The sequence below is a fragment of the Babylonia areolata genome, chromosome 21 (assembly GCF_041734735.1).
Source record: "Babylonia areolata isolate BAREFJ2019XMU chromosome 21, ASM4173473v1, whole genome shotgun sequence".
Classification (NCBI taxonomy): Eukaryota; Metazoa; Mollusca; class Gastropoda; order Neogastropoda; family Buccinidae; genus Babylonia; species Babylonia areolata.
In genome coordinates this window covers 44,573,049-44,593,287 of record NC_134896.1, presented here as the reverse complement: position 1 = coordinate 44,593,287, position 20,239 = coordinate 44,573,049, and the positions used below count along the sequence as shown (strand labels likewise).

General features: G+C 40.1%; 2 protein-coding genes across 3 annotated transcripts in view; one reads left to right on the top strand and one right to left on the bottom strand.

The window, feature by feature from the left end:
- LOC143296332 (uncharacterized) overlaps positions 1-20,239 on the top strand; it is a 486,076-nt gene that overhangs the window by 212,178 nt on the left and 253,659 nt on the right. The gene's annotated exons all lie outside the window — the stretch shown is intronic.
- LOC143296181 (uncharacterized) lies at positions 1,843-2,406 on the bottom strand. The gene is made up of 2 exons (XM_076607990.1): positions 2,281-2,406; positions 1,843-1,902 (listed from the first exon to the last, which is right to left on the bottom strand). Exons 1-2 carry the CDS (start codon positions 2,404-2,406, stop codon positions 1,843-1,845), a joined length of 186 nt encoding a protein of 61 aa, XP_076464105.1.

Below are 20,239 nucleotides of genomic sequence, written 5' to 3'. Positions count from 1 at the left end.
CTTTTGTTCTCCACTCCGTTCTGTCATCTTTTTTTCTCCACTCCTTCATCTCTACCATCTTTTGTTCACCACTCCATTCTGCCATCTTTTGTTCTCCACTCCTTTCTCTCTGCCATTTTTTTTGTCTCCACTCCATTCTGCCATCTTTTGTTCTCCACTCCTTTCTCTCTGCCATTTTTTGTTCTCCACTTCTTTCTGCCATCTTTTGTTCTCCACTCCATTCTGCCATATTTTGTTCTCCACTACTTTCTCTCTACCATCTTTTGTTCACCACTCCATTCTGCCATCTTTTGTTCTCCACTCCATTCTGCCATCTTTTGTTCTCCACTCCATTCTGCCATCTTTTGTTCTCCACTCCTTTCTCTCTACCATCTTTTGTTCACAACTCCATTCTGCCATCTTTTGTTCTCCACTCCATTCTGCCATCTTTTGTTCTCCACTCCTTTCTCTCTACCATCTTTTGTTCACCACTCCATTCTGCCATCTTTTGTTCTCCACTCCATTCTGCCATCTTTTGTTCTCCACTCCATTCTGCCATCTTTTGTTCTCCACTCCTTTCTCTCTACCATCTTTTGTTCACAACTCCATTCTGCCATCTTTTGTTCTCCACTCCTTTCTCTCTGCCATTTTTTTTAATCTCCACTCCTTTGTCTCTGCCATTTTTTGTTCTCCACTCCTTTCTGCCATCTTTTCTTCTCCACTCCTTTCTCTCTGCCATTTTTTGTTCTCCACTCCATTCTGCCATCGTTTGTTCTCCACTCCTTTCTCTCTGCCAATTTTTTTTATATTATTATCTCCACTCCTTTCTGCCATCTTTTGTTCTCCACTCCTTTCTCTCTGCCATTTTTTTTATCTCCACTCCTTTCTGCCATATTTTCTTCTCCACTCCTTTCTGCCATCTTTTGTTCTCCGCTCTGTTCTGCCATCTTCTGTTCTCCACTCCTTTCTCTCTGCCATCTTTTGACCTCCACTCCTTTCTGCCATCTTTTGTTCTCCACTCCTTTCTGCCCTCTTTTGTTCTCCACTCCGTTCTGCCATTTTTTGTTCTCCACTCCTTTCTCTCTGACATCTTTTGTTTTCCATTCCATTCTGCCATTTTTTGTTCTCCACTCCTTTCTGCCATCTTTTGATCTCCACTCCTTTCTGCCGTCTATTGTTCTCCACTCCTTTCTCTCTACCATCTTTTGTTCTCCATTCTATTCTGCCATCTTTTGTTCTCCACTCCGTTCTGTCATTTTTTGTTCTCCACTCCTTTCTCTCTGACATCTTTTGTTCTCCATTCCATTCTGCCATCTTTTGTTCTCCACTCCATTCTCCCATCTTTTGTTCTCCACTCCTTTCTCTCTACCATCTTTTGTTCTCCATTCTATTCTGCCATCTTTTGTTCTCCACTCATTTCTCTCTGCCATCTTTTGTTCTCCATTCCATTCTGCCATCTTTTGTTCTCCACTCCATTCTCCCATCTTTAGTTCTCCACTCCGTTCTGTCATCTTTTTTTCTCCACTCCTTCATCTCTACCATCTTTTGTTCACCACTCCATTCTGCCATCTTTTGTTCTCCACTCCTTTCTCTCTGCCATTTTTTTTGTCTCCACTCCATTCTGCCATCTTTTGTTCTCCACTCCTTTCTCTCTGCCATTTTTTGTTCTCCACTTCTTTCTGCCATCTTTTGTTCTCCACTCCATTCTGCCATATTTTGTTCTCCACTACTTTCTCTCTACCATCTTTTGTTCACCACTCCATTCTGCCATCTTTTGTTCTCCACTCCATTCTGCCATCTTTTGTTCTCCACTCCATTCTGCCATCTTTTGTTCTCCACTCCTTTCTCTCTATCATCTTTTGTTCACCACTCCATTCTGCCATCTTTTGTTCTCCACTCCATTCTGCCATCTTTTGTTCTCCACTCCATTCTGCCATCTTTTGTTCTCCACTCCATTCTGCCGTCTTTTGTTCTCCACTCCTTTCTCTCTACTATCTTTTGTTCACAACTCCATTCTGCCATCTTTTGTTCTCCACTCCTTTCTCTCTGCCATTTTTTTTTTATCTCCACTCCTTTGTCTCTGCCATTTTTTGTTCTCCACTCCTTTCTGCCATCTTTTGTTCTCCACTCCTTTCTTTCTGCCATTTTTTGTTCTCCACTCCATTCTGCCATCGTTTGTTCTCCGCTCCTTTCTGCCATCTTCTGTTCTCCACTCCTTTCTCTCTCCCATCTTTTGATCTCCACTCATTTCTTTCTGCCATCTTTTGTTATCCATTCCATTCTGCCATCTTTTGTTCTCCACTCCATTCTGCCATCTTTTGTTCTCCACTCCATTCTGCCATCTTTTGTTCTCCACTCCTTTCTGCCATTATTTGTTCTGCACTCCGTTCTCCCATTTTTTGTTCTCCACTCCTTTCTCTGTGACATCTTTTGTTTTCCATTCCATTCTGCCATTTTTTGTTCTCCACTCCGTTCTGCCATCTTTTGATCTCCACTCCTTTCTGCTGTCTTTTGTTCTCCACTCTTTTCTGCCGTCTTTTGTTCTCCACTCCTTTCTCTCTTCCATCTTTTGTTTTCCAATTCTTTCTCTCTGCCATCTTTTGTTCTCCACTCCATTCTCCCATCTTTAGTTCTCCACTCCGTTCTGCCATCTTTTGTTCTCCACTCCGTTCTGCCATCTTTTGTTCTCCACTTCTTTCCGCCATTTTCTGTTCTCCACTCCTTTCTGCCGTGTTTTGATCTCCACTCCTTTCTGCCATCTTTTGTTCTCCACTCCTTACTCTCTGCCATCTTTTTTATCTCCACTCCTTTCTCTCTGCTATTTTTTGTTCTCCACTCCATTCTGCCATCGTTTCTTCTCCACCCCTTACTCTCTCCAATTTAAAAAAAAAAAAAATTATTATCTCCACTCCTTTCTGCCATCTTTTCTTCTCCACTCCTTTCTGTCTGCCATTTTTTGTTCTCCACTCCTTTCTGCCATTTTTTGTTCTCCACTCCTTTCTGCCATCTTTTCTTCTCCACTCCTTTCTGCCATCTTTTGTTCTCCGGTCTGTTCTGCCATCTTCTGTTCTCCACTCCATTCTCCCATCTTTAGTTCTCCACTCCGTTCTGCCATCTTTTGTTCTGCACTCCGTTCTGCCATCTTTTGTTCTCCACTCCGTTCTGCCATCTTTAGTTCTCCACTCCTTTCTGCCATCTTTTGTTCTGCACTCCGTTCTGCCATCTTTTGTTCTCCACTCCTTTCTCTCTCCCATTTTTTGTTCTCCAATCCTTTCTCTCTGACATCTTTTTTTTTCCATTCCATTCTGCCATTTTTTGTTCTCCACTCCTTTCTGCCATCTTTTGTTCTCCACTCCTTTCTACCATCTTTTGTTGTTCACTCCTTTCTCTCTGCCATCTTTTGTTCTCCACCCCGTTCTGCCATCTTTTTTGTTCACCACTCCTTTCTGCCGTCTTTTATTCTCCACTCCTTTCTGTCTGCCATTTTTTGTTCTCCACTCCATTCTGCCATCTTTTGTTCTCCACTCCTATCTCTCTACCATCTTTTGTTCACCGCTCCATTCTGCCATCTTTTGTTCTCCACTCCTTTCTCTCTGCCATTTTTTTTTTAATCTCCACTCCATTCTGTCATCTTTTGTTCTCCACTCCTTTCTGCCGTCTTTTGTTCTCCACTCCTTTCTCTCTACCATCTTTTGTTCTCCACTCATTTCTCTCTGCCATCTTTTGTTCTCCATTCCATTCTGCCATCTTTTGTTCTCCACTCCATTCTCCCATCTTTAGTTCTCCACTCCGTTCTGCCCTCTTTTGTTCTCCACTCCTTTCTCTCTGCCATCTTTTGATCTCCACTCATTTCTCTCTGCCATCTTTTGTTCTCCACTCCTTTCTGCCATCTTTTGTTTCCCACTCCATTCTGCCATTTTTTGTTCTCCACTCCTTTCTCTCTGCCATCTTTTGTTCTCCAGTCCTTTCTCTCTGCCATCTTTTGTTCTCCATTCCGTTCTGCCAACTTTTGTTCTCCACTCCTTTCTGCCATCTTTTGTTCTCCGCTCCGGTCTGCCATCTTTTGTTCTCCACTCCTTTCTGCCATCTTTCCACTCCTTTCTGCCATCTTTTGTTCTCCACTGCGTTCTGCCATCTTTTGTTCTCACTCCTTTCTCTCTGCCATCTTTTGTTCTCCACTCCGTTCTGCCATCTTTTGTTCTCCACTCCGGTCTGCCATCTTTTGTTCTCCACTGCGTTCTGCCATCTTTTGTTCTCACTCCTTTCTCTCTGCCATCTTTTGTTCTCCACTCCGTTCTGTCATCTTTTGTTCTCCACTCTTTTCTGCCATCTTTTGTTCTCCACTCCTTTCTGCCATCTTTTGTTCTCCACTGCGTTCTGCCATCTTTTGTTCTCACTCCTTTCTCTCTGTCATCTTTTGTTCTCCGCCCCTTTCTCTCTACCATCTTTTGTTCTCTGCCCCTTTTCTCTATACCATCTTTTGTTCTTCGCCCCTTTCTTACTGCCATCTTTTGTTCTCCACTGCTTTCTCTCTGCCATCTTTTGTTCTCACTCCTTTCTCTCTGCCATCTTTTGTTCTCCACTCCTTTCTCTCTACTCCGTTCATCCTGCCCTCTTTCGTATTACACTCATTTATTTCTGCTATATTTTGTACTCATTTCTCTCTGCCATCTTTTGTACTCCACTCCTTTCTCATTGCCATATTTTGTTCTCCACCCTTTTCTTTATTATTACTTCAAGCAGGCTGTCCTTAAATTACTCTTTATCATCCTCTCTTGAGATTGGCGAATCAGATGTAGACTTTCAATCTTCAGTGAAATATCTGGATGTGACGTTTGATTCAAACCTTTCAATGAAGAAACATGCCAACAATCTCTGCAAGGCTGCATCTTTCAAATTCGAAATATGTTACATCCGACATCTCCTTACAGTAACTCAATCAACACAAACTCTTGTGCTCTCACTTGTCTTGTCTGGACTTGATTATTGTCACTCACTCCTCATTGCTTGTCCTCAATACTTAAAACAAGAACTCCAAAAAGTTCAAAATGCAGCAGCAAGGTTAATACTTAGAACCAAAAAGACTGATAATATCACTCATCATCTGCATTCTCGTCACTGGTTACCAATTTCTGCCCGCAGTCAGTACCAAGTCGCAACTCCCACCTTCAGCTCCTTTTCGAGCGCTGCCCTTCAGTATCTGAGAGAGGTCGTTCTTTACGCCCCCATGACAACTCAGATCATATTCCGACTCACGGCAGTTACTTGCTCATCGTGTTAAAAAAACCGATCCTTCCGTGATTCTTCCTTTTCTCATTCAGCTCCATCTGTCTGGAACAGTTCACCTCACGATCTTCGCTATACTCCCTCATCTCAATCTTTTAAAACTGATCTGAAAACACGTCTTTTTGAAAACGCCTATACATAGACCTTCCATATCTTTCCAATGACAGTCAGTCATAATTCATGCAAACTCTCTCTCTCTCTCTCTTTGTGTGTGTGTGTGTGTGTGTGTGTGTGTGTGTGTGTGTGTAATGTTTAAGTGCTTCGAGCTCCCTTTGGGGAGGAAAGCGCTCAACAAGTATCCATTATTGTTAGTAGTAGTTGTAGTATTGTTGTTGTTATGGTGATTATTATTATTTCTCTCTGCCATCTTTAGTTCTGTACTCCTTTCTCTTTGCCATTTTTTGTTCTCCACTCCTTTCCTCTGCCAGATGCATGGATGACATCTTGACACTTGCCGAGAGACGTAAACCTGGGTGACAACGCATGTGGCAGTTCTACTGTTGCCGTCTGTCTCTCTGCACTGGTCATTCACTTTTCCCGCACCTTTCCTGTATGTCTGTCCCACACTCTGTCTCGCCATCTCTCTGCTTCCGTCTTTATCCTTAAAAAAAAAAAAAAAAAAAAACACCTCTCCCCCCACCCCACCCACCCCTCTCTCTCTCTGTCAGCATGTTTTCCTCCCCATCGTCACTTATCTCCCCTTCCCCCGAACCTTACCCTGTACTGGCAGATAGTCTCGCCTGGTTTTTGTCATCGAGCTCAATAGCTCAGTGGTTTTTGTTAGATATGCGCCAGGTTTGCCCCGTGGTAAGGAAGGGGGTTGGAGCAGAGGATTGTGGCTAGGCTGTGGATCAATGTAACCGTTGACACTTGCTCTGTCCGGTTCACGATCTTCCAACCCTCATCCCTCCCCTTACTCCACCACACTTTTCTTTCATCATCCCTTTCCACTTCCTGACATCTTCCCGCCTGATTTTGATGCCGAATATGCTACTAATGATATACTCAATTAAGAAGAGATGGGCTCACCGTGTACCCTGTCTAAATTTCTTTTCTGTTAGAAAAAATATGATTTCATCATAGACTATTACAATCAGTTGTGTGCTTTTTTTTATGTTTGTATCCTTCTGTCGTCCAAACCATGTTCACTCAGAGTGTTTGCATGTCAAGAGAACCGAAACTTTTTTCAAGGTCTAAATAAAGCAAAAGTCCAGGTAAATGTAATTCTAAGCAGTCGTTTTCTGTTGTCTGTAATATATCTTTTACATCAAAATCGGTCTGATCTTCAACAATCGTATTTTCAGTATTTGTAGACACACTTTTGTTTGAAAAGTTTACAAGTTAGATGTTTTCTTCCGACTTGTCTTATTTCGGGATGATGATTCTTTCTTTCTGAATGACCGAAAGTTATCCGCCTTTCATTGGTTGGTTTAAAGCACAATTATAAAAGGGCCTTTTTCCTTAAAAAAAAAAAAAATCAAAGAAGAAGATAAAATTCCGCTCCAAAGCCGTCTGTGGACGGACTCTTTCCCTTTTTCATGTAGGTTGTTTGAGCTATTTACTTACTAAATCCATTCGTGTTCATCGAAAAATTTCTTTGTGTGTAAATTTATGATTTATATTTCCCATTTCATCTGGTAATGTTCCATGAAGGCCTACCAATTTTTGTAACATTCTTCTTCACGAAATACCGTGTGGAATTGTGAAAATTTTCCATTCCTACACTCCCCACTTTGTGTGGAATTGCGAAAGTTTTCCATTCCTACACTCCCCACCTATCCCCTATTTGGATAATATGAAACCAAGTTTATTCTTAAAGGTAGATTTTTTAAACTGGTGTATTTGTATCAAATGTTCGTGCTTTTATTGTTTGTATTACAATGACGTTGATTGTGCGATTTTCATGCTTCCCTCCCTCTTCCATCCTTTCCCCACTGCCTCACCATGGTCATTTGAGTGAGTGGCTTTTCAGTTTGGGTTTGAAAGCGATATATTTTGATGGTGAAATTACTTATTTTATTTTAGTATTTCTTAAAATAGCTTTTAATTTTTTGTCCCTCTCTTATGACGAGCAAATGTCTGTACATTGTGTTTCATACATCAAAGGAATTGATTGATTGATTAATTTATAGGTTGCGAATAATGAAAATCCCTTTCAGCGATCTTTTAGCTCTTGATTTTAATGCATCACCTTGCGTTTCCTATTCCCTCAAGATATTAACTCATGACGATTTTCTTTTAACAATTTTGCCTCTTCTGTTTTTTTTATTTTCCTTTCTTTGTTTTTAATATTATTCTTTTAGTCTTTTTCTACTTCATTCTTTTTCTTTGTTGTGGCACGGATGTAGTTTCAGATCGTATTTTCAATAGAAGGAAATAAAAAAAAAAGTACCTTATCTGTGACCACACTATCATGGTCACTATCATTATTCATGGAAGAGATTCCCATGAATGTTTCTGATTTATACTGTTCTGCAGAATATTTGCATATTTTTATTATTCATTTATTTACTAGGTGCATAAGCTCTGTGTGCTGTACAACTATTCATTTATTATTTTCTCAATGAATTGTTTATCTCTCAGCTAAATACAGTTGGAGTTCTAAAACGTACCGTTTTATAGGTTTTTTTCCCGAATTTTATTTTAAAGATCATCATTGATCAGTCTGATCGATAATTTCGAATCATAAATGTATCATATAGTATATGTTATTTCGAGGCAAATTACTCCAGATATATAGATCATTTAAATAAGTAATGAAATGTGAGAGAGAACATCCATTCCACCGAAAATACACTAGGCGTACATATTTTAACATATATACTTTTATTTGCTTGGTCTGCTTGAATTGTACTGTGCTTTTCACAAGTTAGACTTTAAATATTTGTACTTGTGAATTGACAATAAGTTTTGAGTAAGTCGACATTAGCACTGTTATTCCACATGTAGCCGTGGTCTCGAGTGGTTTATTATTATGAAAGAGGACGGTACAAAAGAATTAACTAATTTACTGTATTAAAGAATAGAAAAGTTCCAGGGGCATATAGCAGGCCAGTCACAAAAGGGTTTTCTATTGTTTTATTACAATATTAAGTAAAGAAGAAGAGATAAGAGAAGATGAGAAGATAAAGAGAAGACAGTGCACTGATAAGACACAAGTAAACAAAGGTCATTAAGTACATGTCAGGAATGCAAGTGAATAATAAAGCACATGTATACATATTACATGGAAAGACTACCATTTGGTTTGGGATAAGCAACAACAGAAGATAAGATAATGCATATGTGTGAAGACCAAACACTGACATCAAATGACATTTCTAATACATTTCAATAGTGTAGATAAACTGATTTAGTGGAAAGTACACTGACAGTATAGATTTATGTAAAGCTCATACTGTAACAATACTGTAACACTATACCGGAGTAAGCCATATAGGAGAGAGCATAATCACTAAATTACAATTAACAGACAGTGATACATATCAGATAGTTTTAACCAATAGCTGATATCACTACAACACAGTCTTGTAACCACCACAACAGAATACTACACACATCATCTTAGAGTACTGAGCACACATTGTAGCAGCATAATTGATATCAGCATGTGAAATAATACATGAATAATAAAAAAAAGATAATAGAATCAGTGGTTTTGATATTATGCTGGCAAACTGAGAGACCAGATAGTGCTCAATACAAAGATTGGAAGAACCACCATGGCTTAACCATTAAGTGGTGAATGAACCTACACAAGTTATCCAGTTTTGTGCCAAACATTAACAGTTAAGTACAGCCTGTGTGCAACATTTAAATCTCCTCCACAGAAGTGGGATAAGTAACCCAACATTCATCAGTAACAGAAAATGAGAAAAAATGCTTCATTCACTAGAACATTCTTGAACAAACTATCAGTGTCGAGACGTCACTGAATGTGACGTTGAAAAGAATTAAATGGAATACTGCTAAAAGCATATGAGGACATTGCGATTTTCTAGATCAATCATAGCTGAGCTGTGACTACATGTCAAAGCAATAACTGAACCAAGTAAACCAAACTAAGGCAATACAAACATACTCATTTGAACACAAGTACTGTGTCGAAGAATATTATTTACAAATCATTAGCACATTTTACACACAGTACTTACAGTGATACATAGCAAGATGTTGGCCTCTGGAGCAACACACACAATACACACTCTGTGTATGACACAGTAAGCAAGAGAGAGAGAAAGCAGGCTCCACAGCCAGTGACTGGCCAGGTGGAAAGTGACCAGTCATCACCTGCTCTGACTATTTATGCAAGTTAAGTGAACCTCAATGACGCAAGCATGGCCCGTGAAACAAAAGGTCCCCAATCAGGTCAAATCTAACAAGAATTGTTTGTTACCAGGTATTCAATGATAGATTACTCAGTGATCCCTGAACCAATTTACGTCGGATAGGTCACAAAAGAAAGAGCTCAACACCTACTTTATAATATGATGAGTATAAAATGAAGTGTATATTATTTAAGATGAATTTATAATCTTAACTTAAGTCACCCGAAAAGGGTCAGTTTTAGCGAGCTTATCGCTGAAAATTTCAAACTGCGTTAAATCAGTTTAATGTAGGCAAACACAAATGGAATAGATTTAAAGATGGAATTGCGACGATTCTGCCAGTAAATAATACTTGCAGTTTACTGATCCGACAAAAGAAATATTTAAGTAAATATGGTGCGTCAGAAACACAAGTTTCAGCTCAGCCAATGGCGTCGAGTGACACTAGTTGTGGAGTGGTTGTGTGACGAGAAAGACAAAATGACGTAAGCTTAGGGTCAGTTGAAATCTTTACACTGACCAACAATTAAAATGAAATCAAGCATGCTTCTAACTGATTAAAGTGTGTGTGTAAGCACAACAAATATGATATTACAGTGAACGATACAGAGGCTTGATTTAATAGATGTTTAGAGAATAGGTTTAGAATGGGCTTTGCATTTAAACCAGGAATGGTGTCGCTCATTCTGCGTGAGCCGTTGGAGACCGGCGGTTAGTTGCAAAGAAGGCGTCTTCTATAGCGTGTGCATGAAGCAGTTTTAGAAGCCAGCTGAGCGGTTGGCTACTCATAAAAAAATCTATGAGTCTTAAGATGTAGACTTTATAATTTAAGTAGCTTTTATTGTTCAAACTATGCTGTTCACATATATTTCCCAATCTAAAGTAAATACGGTAATCATTTTATATCAAAGCTGCTGTGTGTTTCACATGCGATCATCGAATTGTTTTCTTCTATTTTGCATTTTGAGACAATATAATTTTTTAAATGAGTAATATTTGGATGGTATTTATCCAAATTGCACACACACACACACTGACTGACCAAATGAATGAAACCATTTATTGTCAGATTAGCGTTTTGTTGTACTGACATTTTAACAATCATTTAAACAAATGTTAACTGAGCAACACAATCAGAATCAAATTTAAGAAAATGATGATATGAATACTATTTTTAAAAGAAACATATTTAACAAATCAGTTTACCAAATATCAATAACATTAGTATCTCAAAAAATCTTTTAACACAAACACATACTCACAGACGTGTACCCCTCCCCCCCCCCCCCCCCCCCCAACCCCCCAACCTACATCCATGCCTGCACACATACGCCATTTCAGATTCCCCCACCTCAACCACCTCTCCAATGTACATTTGGTTAGTCACATTCTGATCTCTTTCCCTTATTCCAAAGACATAAAAGTATTCACACCTACGTGCACAACCTCACACACACACACACACACACACACACACACACACACACACACACACACACACACACACACACACACATACATATATATATATATATATATAATACATATGCACACACTCTCTGTCTCTCTCTCATCTACTCTCCCCACTCTCCCCCACACACACACTTGCACTAAAAAATATATAAAAAAGATAATAAAAAAACCACCTTTCACTGCACACTTACACATTTACAGTATGCAACCATTAGTTTCAGTTTTCAGTAGCTCAAGGAGGCGTCACTGCGTTCGGACAAAACCATATACGCTACACCACATCTGCCAAGCAGATGCCTGACCAGCAGCGTAACCCAACGCGCTTAGTCAGGCCTTGAGAACACACACACACACACACACACACACACAAAAAACAAACAAAAAAAAAAAAAAAAAAAAAAAAAAAAAAAAAAAAAAACCCAACGGGGGAATAAATAATAGATAAGCTTGCATAAATAAATAAATAAATAAATAATAATTATAATATAGAAAAAGGTAGTAGTAATAATATTAGTAATACTAATAAAATGATAATAATAAAACATAAATAAATAAATAAATAAGACAACAATGGTGATAAATAAGCAAATAAATGTAAAATATGAAGACACACATTCACACATACACCCACACATGCATAACAGAAATGCACCAGACATGCAGTTTCACATATATGAAAGCACAGTCAAATACATATAAACGTACATGAGCTCCAACACACACACCCACACACGCATTACCGTGCACCTCCTCTACCCCCCTCCTCCACACACTCATTTCTAGTCTAAGTATCGCAGCTTCCACGGCACACACACACACACACACACACACACAAACACACACTCACAGAGATGAACACTTACTTGTACAAGCACATATGAAAGCACAGTCAAATACATATAAACGTACATGAGCTCCAACACACACATACACACACACACACACACACACATTACCTTGCACCTCCTCTACCCCCTCCTCCACACACTTATTTCTAGTCTACGTATCGCAGCTTCCACGGCACACACACACACACAAACACACACTCACAGAGATGAACACTTACTTGTACAAGCACACACACATACGCCCATATCTCCCACCCCCAACCCCACACACGTACATACAAAGATATATATATATATATATATATATATATATATATATATATATATACACGTTCCAATATCCTGTTGCTCCCACAGTGTAGGCATGCATACACTCACATACCTCATCCTCTACCCCACCTCCGCCCGCACTCCCACCTCCCCTCACACACACACACACACACACGTACACATATCTCTCCTGACACTTGTGTGCAATTTCACTCTCGCGCATTCACAAACGCACTCAAAAGCACAGACCCACACATACACACAAACACACACAGCCGCCACTGACTGGCCGCAAGAGGGATGGGAAAAGATCTCTGATGCCAAGAACGTGGCATCTAGTGTGTTGCTCGGTCTATTGTATTTGGAAAGGCCCACAGAGACTCTGTTCCGTTTTGAAGAAATTTGCGCAATGTTGGTTTGGAAATGATGCCGATATTTGTTTGATTTGCAAAGCATCGTGCTCTACCTTTCATGTTAGATTTGCGGCCGCTCCCTCTCTCTGCTTTTATTTCTTTGAGGCGATCAATGGTGTGATGGCCTTGTACCTGTTCTTTTTGGTATTCTTTGACTTTTCTGAGGATTTCCGATTTTCCTAGATGTAGGCTGCTCGTTGGTGTTGCGTTACCAGCAAGTCTGTCAGCTCGCTCATTTCCCTTAACACCTGCATGTCCCGGGCAGTATGACCATGTGAGTTTTTTAATCTGAAAGTTGCGCATTGCGTTATGCCACTCTGGGCTTCCCATTCCGTTTTCAATTTTCTGTATGAGGTTCATTGAGTCGGTTAGGATCATGGCATGTTGGTTTCCGGGCGTATGGAAGGACGATAGCCACTGGAGGGCATGTGTCACGGCTTCAACTTCCATCGTTAGGCTGGAGGTTGTGACTTTGTAGGCAGCATTCTCTTCCCAAATTGTTTTTCCATTTTGTTTCGCAGTGAATCCCCAGCCAGACTGGTCTTTGGTGACTGAGCCATCTGTGTATATGATGATGTCCTCTTCTTTACTGTTTTCTTCTATAAGCAGCTTCACTTCCGCATCAGTTTTGCCCTCTGGCCATTCCCGACAATGTCTTCCTAGAGTGGGTGAAATGACTGTGTTGAATAGATGGTTGAGGTTTTCGGGGTTTTTCTCCCATTCTTTTGTTTCTTTCAGGTCTTGAAGTCGGCATACTAGCTGGATTGTGTCTTCTGCTTGCCCCATCCATGATCTTCCTCGTCCTAGACGGCTGCCTTTTTGTTCTTTGACTGCGTCATGCAGTGGGTTTTGAGGGTTTTCTAATGCTTTGAAGTAGGTCTTGACCTGTTCTAACTTGTTTCTGGCCTGCACTGAAGGAAGGTCAAGCAGGTATCGCATGGTTTCTGTGGGCGTGTCTTTTGTTGTTCCAAGGATCAGCCTCATAGCTTTATTTTGGACTCTTTCTAATTTTAGGAGGTTGCTTTGAGACGGTGTTGTTAGCCCAAGTCCGTAGTCGATCACACTGAGGACGAGTGATTGGTATAGCAGGAAGAGGTGGCGTTGTTCAATTCCTTTGGTTGCCATTGCTTTTAAGACTGAAAGGCCCTTTTTGCATTTGAGAACAGTGTTTTCCGTATGTTTTCTGAAGGTCAGCATCCTGTCGAAGTGTATTCCTAGGTAGCGTAGGCATTCAGTTTTCTCAATTTGAATCCCATCGAATGACACAGAAGGTGGTGATTTGCTCGCGGTTTTGTTGTTGAGGGTGCACAGCAACGTTTGGGCTTTCGCTGGATTGATGGAAGATCCTGTGTCTTTGCACCATTGAGCAATATTGTTTAGTTGTTTCTGGACGGCTTCAGTTCTTTCCTGAGCATTTTTTGAAGTTTTGAAGACCAGGCCGTCATCCGCAAGGGTAAGCACCCGAGCAATTCCATTGTTGTTTAAGTCTGCAAGGCCCTTCGTGTAGACATTGTAGAGGACAGGAGAGAGTGGAGACCCTTGTGGCAGTCCCATGGATAGTTTAGAAGGTGCAGACATCCAATCTCCGAGGCGTAGGACGACGGTTCTTTCCTGAAGCGCTGCTGCTATCCATCTTGTCAGTGTCAAACTTACTCCATACCTTAGTAGCAGCTCCATGAGGTGCGCAAACTGGACTTTATTGTAGGCATCTTCAAGGTCAATTGCTACTGCTAGTGTTTCTTCTTTTCTTTGAAATCCTTCATACACCTCATATGCAAAAGCAGCTGCGTTTTCCCATGTGGACTTGCCTGTTCTGTAACCACCTTGATTTGAAGGGAGAATGTGCCTGTGTTCAAGATCCCTTGCAAGTTTCCTGGCTATCATGCGTTCCATGAGCTTTCCAACAATGTTTTGCATGGTTAGGATCCGGTAGCCGCTTACCTGACGATGGTCCTTTCCTGGTTTTGGTATGGGTTTTAAGAAGCTGTGTGTCCAGTCCTCCGGCACCTGTCCATTGTGGAGACTGTTTTGATATAGATTGAAAAGTTTGCTTCTGTCTTCTTCCGATAGCTCCTTGATGTCTGAGTAACGAACTTTGTCTGGGCCAGGAGCCGATTCTTTCTTGCATTTAGCTATTGCCTCGTTTAGATCATCCATTGTCAAGTCATCATCAGGTCCAGTCTGCATAAGGGTTTGGTTTAACTCCTCAACATATTTCTTTTTCTCATCTAAGTTTCTTTGATCACTCTGTTGTATGAAACGTTTGAGCAAGGCAGATCCTTTTTCTTCATTTGTCTTAAGCTTGGTTCCGTCAGTGTCTAACATGTCTGGGGTTGTTGTTGTGCACGTTTTCCCTTCCATGCGACGATAAAATTGCCAGAACTCTGTCAATGTTGTGTCATAACTGAGTGCCTCGCAAAACTGTTTCCACTTGTCATTTTTGGCCTCTTGAGCAATGACTTCAAACTGTTTAGTTTTTTCTTTCATTTTTGTTTCAATATCTTTGTCCGGAGATGGTTTTGTTCTTTCTTTTTGCCAAAGTTTGACAGCCGCATGTTTTTCTATCCAGGCTCTCTCTGTGTCGGTATTCCACCATGGGGGCTGAATAGTTTGCATCCTGTTCAGTGCCGTTCTTTTGTTTCTTCTGCGTCTTAATTTTTCGATGACGGTTGTCTCTTTGGTTTCATACTGAAATGGATCACGCAGTTTCATACAAGGTTTATCGGACAGTTTCTGTAGACTGAAAGCTACCGGGAGGTGGTCGCTGCCTTGGTATGGAAGTGTCTCTGCATTCATTTCTGCTCTGAATTTTGGAGATGTTAGAGCGATGTCGATCACACTGTCACTGTCCCCTTGTCTTGTTCCAAGGCGAGTTGGGGATGTGGTTGTTAAAGGGCTAAGAAGAATTTCCCCTATCATTCCTTCAAGTGCGAGTCCTTGTGGGTTTGTGTTCCGCTGGTCCCATAACTTTGATCTTGCATTGAGGTCTCCACAGATAATGACCGAGTCTCCAAGTTCGTTCTCTATTTCCTCTAAAAAGGCCCAATTCTCTTTTGTTGTGCAGGTTCCTGGGTGAACGTAGGCATTGATGAGCACGATGCTTTTGTGAACTCCGTCAGGTTTGTCAAGACGAACCCCCAATAATTCACATGAGTTGCTACACCATTTCTCTAGATTTATGGTGGAAACTTTGTTTTTTAGGTTTTTGTTCAGTATGATTGCTACCCCTCTTCCTTCATTCCTTTGAAAGACTGTGAAATTCTCAAAATGTATTGGTCTGTCTGCACTTGTCCTGGTCTCTTGGAGACATAGAATGTCAAAATCATATGCCAATTTCTCAATTGTTGAGATTCTCATTCTTGCGCTGGAACAATTCCAACTGCCGATTCTAAAGAATTTCTTTGACAGCCGCTCTGCTTTTGTCATTCTGCTACCTAAGCACGATCTTTTCCCACCTCTTTTGCCACGCCTGTTTTGGGGTTTTGGGGATCTGAATTTATGTCTCGTGCTATGCAGCTGATCCCCGAGGTGCACGCGAGACAGGGTTTTGTTGGTATCCATAGAAGGGTGTTCTATGTGGTGAGGGAAAATATTCGGTCACCCTGACAGAGCCTCTTATCAGGGAAGGGCAATGGATGTCCATCTGTGTGGAGTCCGTCAGCCTGGTGTCGCCCTAAGGCCAGACTGCATACAGTTAGTGACTGTTTAACCCAACAGCCATTCATCCCATTGGTACTGTATGAAAGCCGTGGGATTGGGGATTTTGTCAGGTTGTCTCCTCTTAGTCAATGGAAGGGTGCATCTGGGTGTTTTTGAGTAGCAGATTTTATTTTGGAAAAAAAAAAAAAAAAAAAAAAAAAAAAAAAAAAAAAAAGGTCCTGTTCTAATATTCCCCGAGCGAGCGGAGCGAGCGAGGGGAGTTTTGATCCCTCTCACTAATTTACTAATAATTCAAGCATGAAACAATAACGCGATAACAAATTATTAATCAACTTCACAGAAAAATCACTTATCTTTAAACCATTAAAGGTTTCATAATGCAATCAAGACGACATATTACATATCAGAGTAGAACAGCTCCACTGATTTTGAAATAATGAGAACTTTGCTCTACAAGTAAATTTGACGCTATCATCCAGAACGAAACTCTAATTTGGATTAAATAAAAAGAGGGATAACTTTGCATCACATAATACACGACAAAAACAAAACAAAGCAAAGACGAAACAAATTAGAAAAGCCGACCAATTGGTTGGCATTTGATTACGTTAACTGCAGTTTTTGTCACAGACCAACCATTTTCTTTACTGGGATGCACTGGACATGGTCACACACACACACACACACACACACACACACACACACACACATACACACACGCACGTACGCACGCACAGAGTCACGAACATACTCATACATGTATGTTAAAGTGTATGTCTTCCCTGGGAGGAATAGCCAACAAGAGCTGAGTCTGTGATTATATCTGCGTGGAAACCAGACTTGTTGTATGGTCATTGAATTTCAAATTTGCACAAATTGTACTTTTTGTTTTTAGTAATTCTTCTGATTCTAGGCCTGACCAAAACCAAAGACGTTTAGTGTGATTACATCGCCAGAAAATATGCACAGTTCCACCTTTGACTTCTAAACAAAAAATCACAGTAACTATTATTTGATATTATTATTTCTTTCATACAACATTTGTACCAATTATTCTGTGTCCTATGCGAAATTGTGGCCACTTTATTTTTATGTCTTTGTTTTATGAATATTTCAGAAACCTTGTCGCAGCATATATTTGCTTCTAGTTTCTCAGACCACTTATGACAAGAATTAGAATTTCATAAAATGTCAAAATATAATAATTCAGTGATCCCTTACATACTGAGTACATTATTTTCAATGCCCATCGTGTATTGTGTGTATTCTGGTTTGTTAATTACGTTCTACCTGTTGTAAATATTTCCTGATAGCTTCCAAGCAATCGTTTTAGAAAAAATCAGTCTGCTTTGTTTTAAAAATGAGATTCTCCAGTGTGGAAAGCGCTTGACGTGTGGGTAATTTTCACGTCAAATATCTATCAAATTGAGTGCTATCATCATATTTTCTACGCTATCATTTGCTTTTTGGTTAATAGTATTGCTGAAAATAAAATAATCTCAGTGGTGTTCGAGAAGGAAGTTCCAATCACCCACTAACACGATGACGGGATTAGCATACATTAGCTTTTCCTAGATTTTTTCGTGAAAATCTGGGTAATCTTCATTTGGACCATAAATGTTTACCAAAAAAATATTTCCCTATGTTTTTTTTATAGACAACGTTTCCTTTATTTATTTTAAATTCAAAAGTAAATTTAACAATATTGTCACTGCCCTTGCGTTTGACGTATATGAATGAACCAAAGAGCGTTGATATCCCAATTCTGACTTGCCATGTTAATATTCCCATTTTGATGACACTTCTTTCCGCTTTTTATTATTTTTTTTATAGTCAGGTGTGTCTCTTGCATGCAGTAGATATTGTATGATTTTTCTTTTCTTCAGAGAACCTTTTTACTCACCTACGGCCATTATGCTACTTTTCCTGCTCACATGGGCCAGATGGTGTGCAAAAACTGACCAACCCATTATTACAAATAGGCACACACACACACACACACACACACACACACACAGAGAGAGAGAGAGAGAGAGAGAGAGAGAGAGAGATACATGTTGACAGACATACAGAGAGAGAAGTGGTGATGGTATACATCATACTTTATGATCCAGACATGAGCATTTTGTTGGCGCAGACAGTATACATTATTAACGACACGACACGGAATCCATAATTGATGAGGGGGCAGGGACCACGACAGACTTAGGACTCGACAATTCATTGTCTGAGACAAACTAGAACACCCACTCCCAGTTATCTCGGGTCTGGGTCTGTTCTTCATGTCCTTGTCCTTTTCCTGTTCTTTATCTTCCGCTGTATTCTTTGTTCGTTCGTCAGCCCTTAAATGGCTTCCGCGGTCAGCTTTGCTGTAACAAAGATTTGCTATGCCTTTCTATTTATTCAGTCTAATAGAACTGCGTGTTGATTCATCGCTTGGACAGGAAGAAAAAAATAATTTCTGATGTGACATTTATATAGTGACACAGAATTAGTCTAGTTTCATCTGAGACAGTGTGAGCACAATGTCATTCAGACACGAATGGCTTTTATCTCTTTTTTCCCTCACCACTCACCTCCCTCTCTCTCACACACACATTTTCTCTCTCTCTCTCTTCTCCATTCTCTCTTTCTTCCTCTCTTGATCGATCGATCGATAGACAGACAGACAGGCAGATGGATAGATAGATAGACAGACAGACTGACAGACACAGAGATAGATAGATATATAGATAGATAGATATTCGTTTGGGCGTATCTACACTGCTTAGTTCCATATCCAGGCTACAAATGTGTCACAGCTACTTTGTGCAATGTGCAAGAGCGCAAGTGATGCTCGAGGTGTCTGCCTCATTACCCATAAGCTTGATAATTAACTTTAGAACGTGTTGGAATTGACACAGTGTCTGCCTCATAATTGTTAGGCTTTGTATCTTTAGAAAGTGGTGGAATTGACACAGTGTCTGCTTCATAACCCATAGGCTTGATATCTTTAGAAAGTGGTGGAATTGACACAATGTCTGCCTCATAACTCTTAGGCTTTGTATCTTTAGAAAGTGTTAGAATTGACACAGTGTCTGCCTCATAACCCAAAGGCTTTATATCTTTAGAAAGTGTTGGAATTGACACAGTGTCTGCTTCATAACCCATAGGCTTGATATCTTTAGAAAGTGGTGCAATTGACAAAGTGTCTGCCTCATAACCCATAGGCTTGATATCTTTAGAAAGTGGTGGAATTGACACAATGTCTGCCTCATAACTCTTAGGCTTTTGTATCCTTAGAAAGTGTTAGAATTAACACAGTGTCTGCCTCATAACCCAAAGGCTTTATATCTTTAGCAAGTGTTGGAATTGACACAGTGTCTGCTTCATAACCCATAGGCTTGATATCTTTAGAAAGTGTTGGAATTGACACAGTGTCTGCCTCATAACTCTTAGGCTTTGTATCTTTAGAAAGTGTTAGAATTGACACAGTGTCTGCCTCATAACCCAAAGGCTTTATATCTTTAGAAAGTGTTGGAATTGACACAGTGTCTGCTTCATAACCCATAGGCTTGATATCTTTAGAAAGTGGTGCAATTGACAAAGTGTCTGCCTCATAACCCATAGGCTTGATATCTTTAGAAAGTGGTGGAATTGACACAATGTCTGCCTCATAACTCTTAGGCTTTTGTATCCTTAGAAAGTGTTAGAATTAACACAGTGTCTGCCTCATAACCCAAAGGCTTTATATCTTTAGCAAGTGTTGGAATTGACACAGTGTCTGCTTCATAACCCATAGGCTTGATATCTTTAGAAAGTGTTGGAATTGACACAGTGTCTGCCTCATAACTCTTAGGCTTTGTATCTTTAGAAAGTGTTAGAATTGACACAGTGTCTGCCTCATAACCCAAAGGCTTTATATCTTTAGAAAGTGTTGGAATTGACACAATGTCTGCCTCATAACCCATAGGCTTAATATCTTTAGAAAGTGTTGGAACTG